Source organism: Urocampus carinirostris, chromosome 3, assembly GCF_059441175.1.
Source record: "Urocampus carinirostris isolate Australia breed hairy pipefish chromosome 3, RoL_Ucar_1.0, whole genome shotgun sequence".
NCBI classification, from domain to species: Eukaryota; Metazoa; Chordata; class Actinopteri; order Syngnathiformes; family Syngnathidae; genus Urocampus; species Urocampus carinirostris.
In genome coordinates, this window is record NC_142351.1 from 2,666,437 (window position 1) to 2,684,852 (window position 18,416).

Sequence of the window (18,416 nt, forward strand, 5' to 3'; positions counted from 1 at the left end):
AGAACAATAACATCGACCCATAAATAACGCATGTTTGATTTTAAAACACTACATTTTATTCACATGACAAAAAAATTCAAACGAAAGAATAGAGCACATTGTTGACACAAGCACTCCAGTGTAAGCAATGGGGAAGAAGTGATGCAACAGGGTTAACAGTACTGATCAATGAACCCGGTTTTAAGATAATAAACTCATTTCAATGATCAGGGTATGTTTTCATAGCATGCCAACATGGGATATTTGCCCAAAACACCAAAGAGGGTGTAAAACCAACACTTTTTGTGTACTTTTGAGTACAAAACGTCCCTCAGGGGAGGGGTGTGTGAGAAGCAGCACATAGCCAACAAGGAAGAGGAAGAAATAAAGTTTCCTATCTCTTTTGGCGATGGACTTCACGGGGATTGTTCTCATCCCGACGACAGGGACGGAGAGAACCACAGGCTCTCCAAGCTTTGGGGCTCTGGTGAGGACAGGCCCCAACCCTGGGGACCTACGTCAGCGATCTTATTGTTTCATAATTATAATTGTTGATAACAGGCAAAATTTTACGCGGACACATGATGAAATAGATCATCTATCAAGAACCATGACACATATGCAAATCATAGATCATTTGAATCCGATGGAAGACTTTGGGGTTTCAAATCTTTATTATCCAGCTGGAGAGTCTAATCACTTCCTATGAATGTATGTGGGATTTTTTATGTTTTGGCAGAGTCAGTCATTGGAAAAAGGTGAGGGGAAATGTTTTTGTGGCAGTTATGTTCCTATAGACGTCCTGTTTGATACTTGGTCAAGTTTTTAATCTCCCACTTTCAGTAAATGTTTGACCACAAACCGAGCAGGCAAGTCTTCTCGCCAGTGTGGGTTCTTGTGTGTAATTTTGTAGGAGAAAATGTAGGTTCGATAATCTTTTAAGTCTTCTTTCGTGATTGAATTAAGTACATCGGGAACCAGCCATGAGGGGGAGCCTTTTATTTCGTCATCCCAAAAGAACTCAGAGAACTCCAGACATAACAATGCTTTTACAGCTTCAGTTTGTAGTACAACCCAAAAGGCGGCCCTAGTCCTCAGTAATCAACACGGAAGATGCTGTCGTACCCTTATTAGGACATGTTGTTCGCCTCAGTTTGCTCAGAGAGTCCTTGAAGAAAGGCCTTGCAGGTCTCATGCCCTTTTTGGGAAACTCGACTATCTTGTCAAGGATCTTCTCGAATGATGTCAACATTCCCTCACTACTGTAAGCAATGTAAGCAAGTCTTTCTACATTTCTAAATGTATGCAATTCTATTCTACAAATGCAAGTCTATTTTCCACAACATATCCCCCCTTTGGGAGTTTATACTCCCACTTTGAATGGAAATTAAAATTGAAAAATCAATACAGGGTAGTGGTAAAGTATCTTAAATCATAGCTACACAGAATTATCGGAAAAAATAAAAATGAAAATAAGATCCTGGCGGTCAGCCTGCTGCTATTATCCCAACTCTTGTTATTCATGTTTCGATAAAAACCCCAACACTCCAAACATCTGACCCATGCACTAACTGGTCCTTCGATGTAAATTGCTAAAAATACTTTATAAGGAAGCTGATTAAACAATTTAGGTTCACTATCGAGACGTTTTTTAATAGAAACTCACAGGAAAAAACTTTAACCAAAAACAAACGTTAACGTTTTATCCAGAAGCTGTAGCAAAGCAACTCAAACAATTTGATTGGGTGGGTGTTAGGAACTATAAACAGGACATGCACATTTTACTCCATTGCCTGGCGCATGTGCTAAAAGTAAATACTAAGTATCTTCAATTTTAGGAATTTTTGACATTTTCACAAAATTAACTTTGAGACAAAATGACAGACAAAATGAGCCTCAGCACTCATAAGTGACGGCGGGAGGGAGTCGAATTTTAAGTCCTACACCTCTATTGATATGCAACACTCAAACGTCACACAGTGAAATTAAGTTCGCTGAAGGAAAAATACCGTAGAAGTACTACGACAGTAATACGGTAATGCAGAAATGCCACTAGTGATATACTACATAGTTACTGAACGGGTTAACATATTGTAACTGACAATTAAATTTGGCATGACACTCCATCATCAAAATTATGTATTTCTAGTGTCTAATATGGTTCTCTTTTTTTTCACCAAAATGTTAACAGGTCAAAGCCTTCTCGCCAGTGTGGGCTCTAATGTGTTGTTTTAAGGCCCCACGCTGGGTGAATCCGTTTCCACAAACTGAGCAAGAAAAAGGCTTCTTGCCTGTGTGGGTTCTAATGTGTAACTTCAAGTTTCCTTTGAGGGAGAATCTTTTATCACAAACTAAGCAGGAAAAAGGCTTCTCGCCAGTGTGTTTTTTTTGGTGTAATTTTAAGCTCCCATTGTGTGAGAATCGTTTTCCACAAATTAAGCAGGAGAAAGGCTTCTCGCCAGTGTGGGTTCGTAGGTGTTGTTTTAGAAGCCAACGCAAGATAAATCCTCTACCACAAACTGAGCAAGCGAAAGGCTTCTCTCCAGTGTGGGTTCTAATATGTTGCTTTAAGATTCCACTTCTAGTGAATCTTTGACCGCAAACTAGGCAGGAAAAGGGCTTCTCGCCAGTGTGGGTTCGAATATGTTTTGTTAAACTATCATTATCTGTGTATCTTTTACCACAAATTGAGCAAGCAAAAGGCTTCTCTCCAGTGTGGCTTCTAATATGTTTCTTTAAGTTTCCACTCTGGGTAAAACACTGACCACAAACTGAGCAGGAGAAAGGCTTCTCGCCAGTGTGGGTTAGTTGGTGTGATTTCAATTGATCATTTCGGGTGAATTTTCGACCGCAAACTGAACAAGAAAAAGGCTTCTCACCAGTGTGGGTTAGTGTGTGTATTTTTAACTTCCCACTTGTAGTGTATCTTTTATCACAAACTGAACAGGAGAAAGGCTTCTCGCCAGTGTGGGTTAGTTGGTGTAATTTCAATTGATCATTTCGGGTGAATTTTTGACTGCAATCTGAACAAGAAAAAGGCTTCTCACCAGTGTGGATTCTGGTGTGTTCTTTTAAACTTTTACTTGCAGTGAATCTTTTATCACAAACTGAGCAGGAAAAAGGCTTCTCGCCAGAGTGGGTTAGTTTGTGAGATTTTAAGTGTCCATTTAGGGTGAATCTTTTACCACAAACTGAGCAGGCAAAAGGCTTCTCCCCAGTGTGGAATTTCATATGCAACTTCATATAAGACTTGCTTTGAAATGTTTTCCCACACTGAGAACATGTGTTACCACCTTCAGCGTTTGCAGAGTGGGACGTGTCGTCGTCATCCGTTTCCAAGTGTTGACGGGAGCTGATGCTTCCAGGCTCCCGACAACCGTTATCTTCAGGTTGACCTTGATCTTCCGCGGTTGAACGGACCCCGGCCACTCCCAAGTCCTCCTCTTTAACGCAAACAGGCTCCCCATCTTCTGTCTCTTGTTTAATGTGACAAGGCTTCAGATCTTCCTCAATTTTAACGGCAGGACACTCTGGTTTCTGCCTCGCAGTAGGAAGATATTTTGGGCTAACGTCTGCAAGACACAAGTCACATTTATTTGTATTGCCCTCAACTCGTTCAGTGCTGTAACGATTTAGTACGTTTTCAGAAGCATTGTCCCCGAGTACCAAAACGTAAAAAAAAACCCTCAAGGCTTAGCTGCTGATCAGTAAGTATTAGGCCTCTGGGAATGATATCAGTATGATAAATCACCACTAGATGCAAAGAATGGCTTTGTTCGGATCGTCTTATAAATTGTTACAAAGTGTGACTCCACACACAGACACACACATACAGGGATGTGATTTGACCAAAGTGAAATTATCTGAAAATTAGGCGGGGGTCTGGGGGCCGCGGGCACCCAGCTAGGTCCAGGGCAGTGCCCTGGTGGGGGGAGAAGTGGGGCGAAGCCCCCCGGAGGTCATGGGTTTTCCGTGTTTTTAAGTACTTTCAATGCACTCAGATGACAAAGAAATAGACAAAACAACAGCATACATTTTCAATGTATTTTGAACTATCCCATATAAAATTACAGTTTAAGTCAACTCAAAATCAGTCACATTAAAAAACATTGGACTGCCTTTGCTATTAAAAACTATCACTGAGAATATCATCATATCTAACTCATGTGATTACTAAGTTAACACATAAATCATGTTGAAGAGTTCAAATTTCATGAACAAATAATTGTATCATGACCAAATGAAAAGTAACTCATATTAGAACATACCATAAATGTCTTTGTTATAGAAGAAGATGTTATCTATAAATGAAAGTACTGTAGTGGGTTGTACATAATTCACCCACGGAACCATTGTTTAGTTAGCGAGTTCCTAGGGGGACTCTTAATTCGGCCGGTTCTAGCCACTCTCGTGTTTGTTTTGTTATCGCCAGTTTAAATGTCATTAAAGCAGCTTTCGTTGGCACCTTTGTTTGACACTCCGCTTACGACTCCCGTCTCTGCTCGCTACATTGGATCACGTCGGGGTCACCAACATTTGTAGATAATTCCTTCTCTAACCAGTCCGATCGAAACTTGTTTTTTTACGATCTTAGCAATTTCTTTAACTCGCGGAGCATCTTTGCGTTCGATCTCGGACATCTTTCTTTAAACACTCGGCAAAAACGTGTGAGAAATGAACAATGGCATACTCCTACGCCTTTATAAGGAGCGCGTTTATTGGTCAACACGGAGACTTCAACCAATCGCAAGTACGTTTCATTTCAGTTACGGAAACACTAAAATGGAACGCTGTCGAGACGAAATCGTTTTTTTTACCATTTAAAAGAATCGGAAATTTTAAAATTTTATTTTTGGAGCGAAAGCGGAATTCCGCGAATTAGCGGAAAAATCACATCCCTGACACATACTTTTCCTGGTGGCTCTCCCCTTTGGGATGATGGATTTACGACAGCCCCTTAAGTTATAACTTCCCACTTTTCGAGTGAATCATTTTTGGATGTATTCTTGCACTGTTTTTGTTGACCTTAAACAGCAGTTGTGAAGTCAAAAATTTAACAAAATCATCAATTTTAATCATTTGGTATAATATGATCTCGATATCCTCCCCTGTGTATAGTTCTATTTGCAGGTTTTTGGAGGATAAAAAGGGGCTGGAGTCAACTTTTGTAATGATTGTCCCAGACTTCTGCACAATATGTTAAATATGGCAGAACTGGAGAACAACATCATATTTACAATGCATTCTAGTTTAAAAGGAATTTGGCTTTATTAATAATTAAATGCTTTTGGATACTTTAGTGTGTATGTGTCTGATGTGTGTTTTCCAGCTTCATTTATTGTCTATTATCACCCCCAAAACTTTCTGATTTCTATTGCAGCACCATCCATTTTGACTTCTAAATCTTGATTTGCCTTGCGATGACCAAAGAATATGATTTTATTTCAATTTAAAGATCATTTATTTATGTCCATCCATCCTTTTAGGTTAGTTAATTCACGATTAATACAGGTTACCAAATCAATATAGTTATCATTGGAATAGAAAATGTTAGTGTCGTCTGCAAAAATTACAAGTTTTAATAGTTTTGAAACGTTAAAAATATCCTTAATATATAAATTAAATAACTTTGGACCCAGGATAGAACCCTGTGGTACTCCACAACAGATGAACAGAAGTATTCAGATGACAACTGTCCCAATTTCATATTTTCCTCCCCGTCAAATCACTTTGAATTCATTGCAAAGCCACGCCCCTGATCCCATATATTTCCAGTTTTTTTTAATAGTATATTATGATTAATAGTATCAAATGCTTTTTTTAAGTCAATAAATGCCCCAACTAAGTATCTCTTTTTATATGCTATGGGTGATTTTTTTCTACTGCATCAATAATAGCCATTGTTGCTGATCTGTTTGGTTTAAAACCATATTGACTTTCTTTAATCAATTTATGTTTATCCATAAATTTTTCTCCTCTATTATTGTAAAGTTTCTCTAATATTTCAGAGAACTGCAATCACCCTAAACGGGTTCTCAAATTCATCTCATTTTGAATGATTGGAGTCAGTGTGATGAATAATGCTCAGTTCCGATAGGTCATGGCCTTATATATCATGATAGATTTTTGATTATGATCCTTAATAAAAGTGTCCATGTTGTCAGTCCAGGATGCCATTCTATCATTTGAATCCATCATTGTCTGAGATTGTCCAGTTTCATAATATGTATTTAGCGCTCTATCCAGGTCTGCAGGATTTTGGGGAAAAAAAGTAGTTGCTATTTCTCAGACCAGAATTGCAATTTCGAGGCGATTTTTGATATGGAAAGAAAAGTGCATTTTCTGCGCTAGGTTTTTTTTTCAGGGAAAACAAACATTGTGACGTGCCAACACGACTCGAGATGACGTACTTAGGAAAGGAGTACAGTGGGACCTCGCTACTTCGCGGTTCCAGACCTTCACGGGTCTGAAAAAATAAAATAGATAAAAAAAATTTGGACCATGGCCAACCCAATTGCCCAAACACCCAAACAAGTTAGGCACTTAAGTCAGTCATGCTTTCGTCACTCCATATGAAACAGGACACAAGAAAGCGGCCATGTCACTCGGGTCAGGGTGACACAACACTCTTCTGCCCCGACAGCTTTCACTGGTTTACCCCTACCGCATCATTCGGGTGCCTTGCCCATCCCTTAGAACACCTCCAAACATCCCACTATCCTTTCACAACACCTCTCCACTCCTTTCTATCACCAACAAGAGCTCTAGCTTCCATTATATTTAGACCTCTTTCCTGCAGTGCACCCATAACACCATCCATCCACGTCAATGGCGGCCTTCCTCTTGGTCTCCTTCCATTGACTTCTGCTCTGTAGATCCTCTTCAACATTCGCATCCATCCTCTCTATGTGTCCAAACCAACCGAGTTCTCTCTTATCCACACGCTTGCTCAGTTCCACGACTACTCCAGTTCTGTCTTTCACAATTTCATTTCTCAGTCTATCCAATCTTGTCACTCCTAACATAGTCCTCAAACACTTCATCTCAAAAACATTCAAATTCCTTCTTAAATCTGCGTTCAGGCTCCAAGTCTCTGCACCATACAACACAGTCGGCACAATCACACTCATACAGTCCCCTCTTAACATCCATACTCAACCTCTTGTTGTTCATCACTCTCCTCAGAGCACCCAAAACCTTGCTTCCTTGATTCACTCTGTGCAATACCTCGCACTCCATTCCACCAACTGCAGCCACATCACAACCCTAGTACCTAAAGCTTTCAACTTCTTCCAGCACCTGTCCATGCAACCTGATTTCTAACGTCATGCCCACTCCATCACGTGAACACTTCATCACCTTACTCTTCCCAAAATTGACACATAACTTACGCCTATCACATACTCTTCCAAACTCTGTTACCAACCTTCTCAATGTTTCCTCAGAATCAACCACAAGCGCTGTTCCACTGTTGTCCATCATGTCTACACCTCTGCCAAATACTCTTGCATTCACCTCTCCAGCCTCTTAAAGTCGTGCGCACACATCTTGCATACTTTGCCTCGCCTTTATTGGTTGGTGTCATTAAAAAACCCGCTTCCGATTGGCCGGCGCTGTTAAACCACGGAATGTGACCATTCTTGTCGGCCAAATACTCCGTCAATCAAATAAAAACTGGAAGTATGAATCCTCGCAGAAAAAAGTGGTTTGGGGTTATGCTATCGCACTGTGTCACATCGCGACATGGATTCGATTTCGGTTCATTGTGCAGCCCTACTTACCGCTGTCACTCGGTATTAACCCAAAATAAACCGACTTGGGAGACTGCGCCCTTAGGGTGTGAAAGTACACGACGTCAAAATACTGAAACCTGGTTTTGAAAGTAAACGTTGCGCCGCCATGATGACCACAGAACAGAAGGTCCGCTTTGATTTGCGCGTCGCTACACGTCGACGTCAATTTCTCGAAAATTCGGTCAAGGGGAAAAAAAATAGACCGTGTTCACCGATGATAAAAAGATTTGCGAAATGAAAAATATTCACTGTTAGGCAAATATGTCGTCTGAGAAACAGCCCTAGCGCACGTGAGTGATATAGAAATAAGGTACGTATTTTTAAAGAATGAGCGAGACAGAAGTCCGGACCTTATTCGACAGTTAAGTACGGTTGATGTCGACGGCAAAATACGAGATGTCAAATGTTGTGGAAAGCAGATAATAACTCAGGAAAAGGAAAGTTGAACCTGACAATAGCCTATTGTGTGTAGACATCTGGCGGAAGTCATGAGCCGGGGGCGGGCAACCATTACGAGTTATTTTGAGCAATGCAATAAGGAGCGTTCCCTTTTTGCCATATCTCCTCTCTGCGTGTTTTTTGGGGCGACGCCCAACGACGTTCCCTCCAAAATAAGGATGTTGCTGAAAGAAAAACTACCAACCTGCTCTGTTCAACACAATTTGGAGTATCTTGTAAACAGTTCCTGGACACTCTGGTTCCTGCCACGCAGTAGGGAGATATTCTTCACCGATGCCTGCAACACACAAGTCAAATCGCATTTATTTGTGACGCTTTTCATCACAGAAACTCACAAAAGGGACGTCCAGAACACCATTGTAACATCAACCTGATCTGAAAGCTACAAGAGGGCAAGGAAAAACTCAAAAATGGTCAGGATGCGGAAAATGAAGAAACCTTGGGTAGGAACCGCACATTAAATATACATGAAGTAATGGAAACAGGGTTCATACATGGTTTTCATGGCCAAATTGAGCACTTTTCGAGCACTTCCAAAGTCATTTTTTTTAATTTTTCTCCAGTACCTCCAAAGGAAAAAAAAAATCCAGCGGCCATCAGAGGAAAGTTTTTTTGTTGTCGTCTTTGATGACTAAAATGAAGTCGGTATCTTGCTCCTAGCACATACTTTAAGCTATTTTGGGATTTTCCTATCCGTGACCTACGATCTTTGTGTGTGAAAGGGCTGCTATAAACTGACATCAATTCTGCCATTGTGCTTCAACAATGCCTGAAGGCTCTGAAGGTTGCATAATCATAGATTTCAATACGAAATAAAAAAGGAAGAAGGTAATTGTGCATAGAAAGCGGAAAAATTAGCCAGATTTTGACTCATTTTTAGGATACGAGTGCATTCAATCGATCTTTTGCTTTTTGTTTTACTTATTTGACACCAAATTTTTGTGTGCTTTTCATGTGTGTCTAAATCGGTCAAGATAGAATTGCAAATTGGGTTTTTTTGCATTTTATTTTCTATTTTAGCACCGAAGAGTCAATATTTGTAGTTGATATGTTCATGTTTTGCATTTTCAGGGATTTTGTGTTCAGCGTGTAAAAAGCTTAAATTGTTTTGTTTTGTGCAATTTGTTTTTGTAGATCAGTAAATATTTTGATTGAATGTGTCCTTTGGGGATCCCCTGCAAACATATATGGCTAACTGTTGAATAATTTGGTGAATAATGTTCTATTATTATTGATAATACATCATTAAAAAAAAAACTCGGAGGAGCTGTTTGGGAGCCAAGAGAGCCGGCTCTTCTCAGTAAACCGAATTAGAAGAGCCAGTTTACTAAAAAGAGTTGTCCTCTTGAGCCACTTCTTCATTTATTGCATGGTCTATAGAGTCAGATGGCCAAGAGAACAATTGCAACAATGGCAACATTTTCAAGCACCTCACCCAAAACTCAAGCTTTTTGCTGACCTCTAAAAAACACAACATTAAATGTCAAGCATATTCAAGGCTTTCAAGCACTCGTACGAACCCTGCATATGGTTACATAGCAATTACCAATAAAGTATTTACAAATACGTCAAAAGAAAAAGCAAACGGGGACGGAGCGCTGTTGCCATTGGTGGAAGCTACGGCAACCAACTCGTATCCTTTGTGAACGAAGGGTCTCTATGAGCCAACTCTTGGAAGTGAACAAAGGGAGCCGGCTCCCCTCCAAGACGCCCGATACCCCTCTTGTGATTGGCCGCTGTGCATTTTTAGGGGATCCTGTGTGGTCGACTTTAAACGTGTTGGGCATAAAGAAAAGTTCTAATTGTTTTGTATTTTCTCTTTTTTTGTAGATTTTGAAATGTTTTCATTCCCCTTTCTGTGACTTCCAGTGTTGATGGGTCAAGTCCCATTTCTTTGTTTGGCCCTTAATCACAAGACGTCTCGTTGGACTGCACAGGATTACAACGACACCATCCCCTGATCTGAAACCGGGCATGGAAAACCTCAAAACCTCAGCACGAGGAAATTAAATGTTGTTTATTCTTTTGTTTCTTTTTCCTTGATTATTATTTTCCCCTTTGTTTCTTTTGGTCCAGGTTGTTTTCATTTTCCTCGCACGATGTTACAAAATTGGTAATGTAAGGACAAAGCAAGAAAACCAACCCGGAGCGCCGTTATATATATATATATATATATATATATCACAAAATTTAGTGTTATCGAGTTTGAAATTGTAAATCGGCAACAAATATATCATATAAATATATATAAATTTATTGAGTTTTAATCATCACAGTTTATTAGTAATACAAATCAGTTATCACTTTAAGATTTTTCAGTTCACAACACCAGACTTTCTGTGCGGAGTTTGTATGTTCTCCCCGTGCTTGCGTGGGTTTCCTCCGGGCACTCCGGTTTCCTCCCACATTCCAAAGACATGCATTTCAGGTGAATTGGCCGCTCCAAATTGTCCCTAGGTGTGAATGAGCGAATGAGTTGTCTGTCCCTGTGTGCCCTGCGATTGGCTGGCAACCAGTTCAGGGTGTCCCCTGCCCACTGCCCGATGATTGCTGGGATGGGCTCCAGCCCCCCGCGACCCTACTGAGGATAAGCGGTACGGCTAATGAGATGAGAACAATATTGTACATTATACAAAATAATATTGGTGAAATAATGATATTAATTAACACCAATCCAAATATACAACATGGATAGACATTTTAATTGTATAAAGCCTTTTTGAAGCAAGGCACACTTTTATTTATAAAAAAGTTCCGTGGCACAACGTCCGTCGAAAATATTTGAAAAGAGTTATTTCAAATATTTTACTGTACTACCTATTATGTGACTCATTCATTTGCAGGTAAATAGTACCCGTTCTTGTTATTATTTCTATTTTCTCATCTATATAAAAAGAATGATGTTGGTTAAAATTCAGTTTAAAGAAAAATATGTTGAATTCATTGAAAACGTAAAAAACACCATGCGATCTATTGTTAAAATGTATGTAAAAATGTATTGTTAAGGTTGATATTCTAAAATGTATTTTATGTAAACTGAAAAGAAGTATTTGATATGTTTAGGGCAGGCTACAGCGCGCTGCTAACGATGTTGAGAACTAGCGGAGGTGCTAACCACGTGTTGCGTGGGACTCATTCATTGCAGCAACTTTATTAAAAACCTCATCATCCAGTCCAGCCTGAATGTGGATCTTTGGTGGCACGGCTACACCGCGGTTACAAATATATATATAAAGTTTGGATGCTACTTCATACCAGTTGCTACTAAACTTCATTTTATTTCCTGCACTTTTAGTATTTGCTAGAGGTGAAAAATTACTCATTTACTGTAAAAGGCTGAAAAAAGTTGTATTTGAATTAAAACCCACTATTCATTCTTTCTTTTGAATCACTAATTTTGAAGTTTGGGAAGCATTGTAACTGTAGCAGAAGGGAAAATGACGAACCTGCCCCGAGCTGCTTGGAACCAGCCTCCGGTCGCCGAAGTTCTAGCTCGGTCTCCTCTTTGGCTCCCCGAAGCTTCTCCTGAAAAGGTCCTTCCCCACTGGAGCACATTTTATCCGAATTTGAACGAAAAAACGCTCCAACTCGGCAGTTAATAGAACAAACTTTGGAAAAGGACCGCAAAGTGATACTTCTGTCGAGTTTACGTCGTTTGAAGTCGACAACAGGACTTTCTCGACGTTCTAGTGTTCGGCAGCCATGACACCTTCTCCTTCCAAACCCCGCCGCAATGGATTGTGGGTTCGTGTAGCACGGATCACGTGCTGCTTTCAAGAAAGTGGGTGTTTCGGGTTTTCCTACCAGATACGACCGAAGAACGTCTCAAGAATGTAGGAAATCGGGATTTTCTAACCCCCAACCAGGGAAATATCATCGTAAGGACACTCGAGGTGGGAGGTCCTAGTTGCAAAGTTGGGGTACATACCCTTTCTCCTGGTCGGAGGTTAGAAAACTCAACTGTCGTCTTTTCGGGAACGCAGCAACCGAAACACATAGAATACTAGATAGGTCGGCGCACAATAACTATCGAAATTTGACGCGACATATTACGCGAATTTAAACAAAGTTGAAGTGTAACAGGACCCAGATGGTGTTACACATTTGTTTAATATATTTTTGTTTATGGTGTTTTACCTCATCTGATAAATAGATGAGAAATGTCAGTCTCACTTCATTTCATTGTTGGCATTACGGATCATTTATTGATCCAGTTTCACTAAATCACGTGATGTCCCGCGAGACTTGGCCCAAGCACCCTTCTCTGACCTGAGAGACTCTGCCATCTAGCGGTGATAATCATATTATTTTCCATAGCACACTCCTCTCCTTACAATAAAAGAAGTATTGTTTTTGTGTTGATTTCAAGGAAAGTCTCCACCCTCAACACACACATCAAATGCACCTTAACCAGAGTTGACGAAGCAACTACCCTGGAGGTCACATACCCCCTCCACACAAAGGCACCTACCTCTCTCTCTTCTCATCACACACATTTTTTCTCACTATCTAATTATCTTTCTCTCTCTGACACACAACTACTGAACACACTTCAGGTGCACCAATATGAAACCTGTAAAATGTAAATGAATGGAATATTTAAATATTCACACAAGCAGGTTCAGTCGGGTGTTTTTTCCAAACTACACTAAGGCAAAATAAAAATATCACGTAAAGAACAAAATAAATTTTATTGGAAGTGAAACACAAAAAAAACAATTTGAATGCATGAACAAATGTAGGGATTTTTCATCATTACATTTTGATACTAAGTTTTAAACGAGTATTTCTGGAGTGATGGGACGATATTCTCAGTAGGATTTCTGGCATCTATTGTTTTTGGTATCCTCTGCAAATCAGGTTTATAGTCGGTTGTTGCCACTCGGAGTAAATGGTCTGCATTTCTATAGCGCTTTCAAGTCAATGAAGACCTCCAAAGCGCTTCACAATGTGCTTCACACTTACCCATTCACACACACTCACACACCAATAGCGGCCATGCAGCCATGCATGGCGCCGACCTGCTTATTGGGGGCATTAGGGATTCAGTGTCTTGCCCGAGGACACTTCGACATATAACACAAGAGTTAAACACCAAGTTTTTGGAGTCATATGTATTTTTTGTAGGCTTTTTTTAAAAATGAATGAATATTGATTTCCTTTATCTTTTGTCATTTATTTGCGCTGCAAAAATCTATTGAAAGCCTAGTGGGCTGCAGTATTTCTCTGCGTGATTAAGCAAGAGCTCTCCCTCGCTCTTGTTTGGCTTTTATTTTGTGTCCCAATGATCGTTGTTGTTTATGGTGTTCATAAATGTCAATTATTTTACTGATATACTGATTAAAGGGATAACCATAAACCTGACGTTTTCCATTTCTCCTTTTTTTATAACTTTCTTTTTCTCACACACACTTTGAAAGATGTTTGATTCCTCCATCATACAGCACAACAAACAAAAAATATTAGAAATTGACATACCCATAAATAAAAGACTCAAGGACAAAAAATGTTAATAAAATAAAAAGTGGGGTGTTTAGAAATCAAGTAAAAATGGTGTGATAAGCTTCCATCTTTTCTCGAATTGATCAAGTTTCAGTTGAAGTCTTGCAGTGATTTTTCCCATAATCTACTTTTGCTTTCATTTGTCCCTCCATTGTTTTATGCCAGGAGGTTGTGGTTTTAGCTAGGACACTGTGATCATTTTCTTTGCTACCAGAAGCATAACAAAAATCAGGCAGAAAAAGGCAGGGCAGGCACAGTGTCGGACAAAAAGGCTTACTGAGTTGGTAACAACAGTTCGCATAACGATCTGACGGCTTCCTCTTGGAAGCCGGGGGTTTAAAAAGAAAGTATCATCCAATCAGCTGTCCGGGCTGGTGGCGCCAATTAAGCTGTCGCAGCTGCGCTCATTCGGCAATAATGACAATTTTTACTTTCCATTCAAACTCCCTCCGTGTTGGACTGCTGTTTATTTTGTGTCCCTCTTTTTTTCTCCACTTGTCGTCTTTTATCACTACATTAGCTTCTTGTTCCCATTTTTCCTTGATTACCATCTCATTACTGAGATCCATTCGCAGAGCTTTATATAATTTTGAGATAACCCCCTTTATTGATTGTCCTTTTGAGTATGAAATTAATAATTCCTCAACTTTAGTTGGCTCTTTACATATTTTACCCCATTCATCATGTTTCTGGAGGTAATGCCAGAGTTGCAAATATTTGTAAAAATCATTTCTAGGTAGGTCGAATTCTTGTTGGAGTTGTTCGAACGATTTTAATGCCTGTTCCTTCGAACATTTGGGTAATCAACATCAATCCTTTTGGGGCCCATTTTTCAAATCCGACATCCATAACCCCAGGTTTAAAGTCTGGTCTTTTCTCTATTTTTGTAGCCCTATTCACAGACCTTGATATTTTTATTGTTTTTGTATTGTGGACCATGTTTTAAGAGTTCCCTTAATCCATTCAGTCTGTATTTTTAACTTCTTCGACATGACTATTACCTTGAGGCTTGGGCACCAGTGAGCGGTGCGCCCTCTCAATTAGAATGTCCATGTGCCCCGTTGTCGGAACGCCCGACTTATTGAAGCCGATTGTATCGTTCCTCTCGGCACCCTCCGGAATGCCATTCTAATGTTGTTGCGTCTTGATCTTGCCTCCGAATCCTCATACTTTGTTGCTAATTTGGCGGCTTGCTGGAGCAGGGAGGCTGTGGATCGTTCCGATCGCGCCGTTCGCTTTTCCGTGTTAGTATTCAGCTCCTCCATGCGCTCCACTTTTTGCTCCAGCAACACAGTCCTTTCCAAAAGTTCTTTGATGCTTTTCTCAAGCCCTCTGCTCCCTCGTTCTGTTTCTCCTTTGCGCCAGTTTCCTCGCCAAGTCTCCCCTTCTTGACCATATTTTATTGAAGTGTTTTTCCTTGATATAAATGACAAATTATCCCCTTTCTGTCTTTTTCCTGGTAGGTATTACGTTAGTTTGTAGTGGTTTTTCCAAAGCGACTTTCCTTGCTGCCGTCTACCACGTGGCGATCTAACTGTTTCATAATTGTAATTGTTGATAACAGGCAAAGTTTTATGCGAAGATACGATGAAATAGATCATCTATCAACAAACATGACACAAATCATTTATCTTTTGAATCCATATGAAGACTTTGGAGTTTCAAATCGTTATTATACAGCAGGAGAGTCAACTCACTTCTTGTGAATGAATGTGGGTTTTTTGATGTGTTGGCAGAGTGAGTAGTTGGAAAAGGGTGAGGGCAAATAGTTTTGTGGCAGTTATGTTCCTATAGACGGCCTGTATGATACTTGTTCAGTTAAGTGTTTTTAATCTCCCACTTTCGATAAATGTTTGACCACAAACTGAGCAAGAAAAAGGCTTCTCACCAGTGCGGGTTCTTGTGTGTTATTTCTAGTGCCGTTATGGACAAATTTTTCACCACAAAGTCAACAGGTCAAAGGTTTCTCACCGGTGTGGGTTGTGATGTGTTTTTTTAAGTCCCCATTCTGGGTGAATCTTTGACCGCAAACTGAGCAGGAAAAAGGCTTCTCGCCAGTGTGGGTTCTCATGTGTTTTTTTACGCTCCAATTGTGGATGAAACGTTTTCCACAAATTGAGCAGACAAAAGGCTTCTCGCCAGTGTGGGTTTTAATATGTTTTGTTAAACTCCCATTTTCTGTGAATCTTTTACCACAAAATGAGCAAGCGAAAGGCTTCTCACCAGAGTGGGTTTTAATGTGTTTCTTTAAGCTTCCACTCACGGTAAAACTGTGCCCGCAAACTGAGCAGGAAAAAGGCTTCTCGCCCGTGTGGGTTCTCATGTGTTTTTTTAAGCTCCCACTCCGGATGAATCGTTTTCCACAAATTGAGCAGGCAAAAGGCTTCTCGCCAGTATGGGTTCTAATATGTTTTGTTAAACTCCCATTTTCTGTGAATCTTTGACCACAAATTGAGCAAGCGAAAGGCTTCGCACCAGTGTGGGTTCTAATGTGTTTCTTTAAGTTTCCACTCACGGTAAAACTCTTACCACAAATTGAGCAGGTGAAAAGCTTCTCGCCAGTGTGGGTTAGTTGGTGTAATTTCAAGTGTCCATTTCGGGCGAATTTTTTACCGCAAACTGAGCAGGAAAAAGGCTTCTCACCAGTGTGGGTTCTCATGTGTTTTTTTAAGTCCCCACTCCGGCTAAATCGTTTTCCACAAATTGAGCAGACAAAAGGCTTCTCGCCAGTGTGGGTTCTAAAATGTTTTGTTAAACTCCCTTTTTCTGTGAATCGTTTACCACAGATTGAGCAAGCGAAAGGCTTCTCGCCAGTGTGGGTTAGTGTGTGTCTTTTTAAGTCCCCACGCTGGATGTATCCTTTTCCACAAACTGAGCAAGAAAAAGGCTTAGCCCCAGTGTGGGTTCTAATGTGTTTTGTTAAGTCCACACTATGTGTGAATGTTTTACCACAAACTGAGCAGGCAAAAGGCTTCTCCCCATCCTGGAATATCATATGTAACTTCATATGAGACTTGCGTCGAAACGTTTTCCCACCATGAGAAGATGTGTTACCCCCTTCCGACTGCGAGTCACTTTCAGTGTTTGCGGAGTGGGACGTGTCGTCGTCATCCGTTTCCACGTGTTGAGGGGAGCTGATGCTTAGAGGCTCCTGCCAACCGTTATCTTCAGGTTGACCTTGATCTTCAGGTTGTCCTTGATCTTCGACGGTTGAACGGACCCCGGTCACGAGCAAGACTGGAAAATCTTCCTCCTCTTTAACGCCAACAGGCTCCCCATCCTCTGTCTCTTGCTTAACGTGATAAGGCTTCAGATCTTCCTCCTCCTCCTCAATTTTAACGGCAGGCAACTCTGGTTCCTGCCGCGCAGTAGGAAGACATTCTTGGCTGACGTCTGCAAGACACAAGTCACATTTATTTGTATTGCCCTTAACTCGTTCAGTGCCATAACGTATTAGTACGTTTTCAGAAGCATTGTTTCTGAGTGCCAAAACGTAAGAAATTTCTAAAGGCTTCGGCGCTGCTGATCAGTAAGTATTAGGCCTCTGGGAATTAAATCATCACTAGATCGTAGGAGTAGCTTTGATCAGATCTTTGTCAACACTTAGTGCCGCATTCGCCGTATTACTCTGTATGGCAGAGTGTAGGCGTCGGCGTATATCCTAAGTACACACAGTGTGACGAGAAAAGCAAAGATATAAGTACAAACTGTTAACGCTTTAAATCTTTATTCATTCTAAAAAAAATGACTAAAGGCATTCGTTGGGATGACGTTTCGTAGGACCCTGCGATCACCATGACGACCTGAATCATGTGATCCGGCACCCGAGACATCAGGGGCTGAGAATTTTTGCAAAGTCATGCATAGGTTTAGTGTTCTTGCAATCAAATGTTATTTTTCAAGCGCCCTTGTGTTTATGGAAAGTATTGTTTAAATATTCTGGGTATCGAAAATATAGATATAAAAAAATGTGGAGAGAAACTTCTGCTTGAAATGCATCGTTTTGCAAGGAACCATTTTTCTCAGAAGTTTTTCGGGAAACAAGTATCTTCAAAAAAATTGGCAATGTCATCAAATCTGTTGGTCGCTGACCCCTGGTGGAAAGTGTAAAGAAGTGGCGAGCCGTTTCTTTTGAAACGTTTGTGGAATAGGAAAGCTTGATGCGGTTGGGAAAATGGTCGGAACGCTTTTTTTTCACCCACTTTCTACCAGAGAGGAGGAACTCGCCTAGCGTTTCCATAAGTAAGTTAAGCTTGACTGTATTTATCTTTATAGAGCATGAAATGTTTATTTTTTTTGCACAAAACAATACAGGTTACTTACATAAACCTTAAACATACAAAATATAGCACCAGAGCAACTTACCAACAAATTCAACTTACGAACAATCGTCCGTAAGTAGGGCAGCGTCTGTATATAGAAGAGACCGGCTACAGTTGTAACATTTTGCTTTCTTCCTGCCCATTTTATGATATTTTATGCTAGTCCTCTCAAACTGTTATACATGGCATCCTAATTCTGTTTTTTTTTTTCAAGTAGACATCTATGGTCGAGTGCTGAGTAGCTCCAAAAGTCTGTGTTACAACTGTACCAGGTACAGAACTCTTCATTTGATAGACGACAAGAAGAGCATTGGATTCAAGTAGAGTCACAATTATTTATATAGCCCTTAATCACAAAAAA

At 40.3% G+C, this 18,416-nt stretch overlaps 2 protein-coding genes across 2 annotated transcripts; both read right to left on the reverse strand.

Annotated features, from left to right (window-relative positions):
- Nucleotides 1-108: 108 nt before the first annotated feature.
- LOC148368295 (uncharacterized) lies at nucleotides 109-12,184 on the reverse strand. The gene is made up of 3 exons (XM_088330349.1): nucleotides 11,678-12,184; nucleotides 8,416-8,508; nucleotides 109-3,551 (listed from the first exon to the last, which is right to left on the reverse strand). Exons 1-3 carry the CDS (start codon nucleotides 11,784-11,786, stop codon nucleotides 2,164-2,166), a joined length of 1,590 nt encoding a protein of 529 aa, XP_088186475.1. The 5' UTR covers nucleotides 11,787-12,184; the 3' UTR covers nucleotides 109-2,163.
- An 855-nt stretch (nucleotides 12,185-13,039) lies between these two features.
- Nucleotides 13,040-17,973, reverse strand: LOC148368296 (uncharacterized). Its single transcript, XM_088329683.1, has 2 exons — nucleotides 17,943-17,973; nucleotides 13,040-17,126 (listed from the first exon to the last, which is right to left on the reverse strand). The coding sequence occupies exons 1-2, from the start codon at nucleotides 17,971-17,973 to the stop codon at nucleotides 15,682-15,684; spliced, it is 1,476 nt and encodes a 491-aa protein (XP_088185809.1). The 3' UTR covers nucleotides 13,040-15,681.
- Between the last annotated feature and the right edge of the window lie 443 nt (nucleotides 17,974-18,416).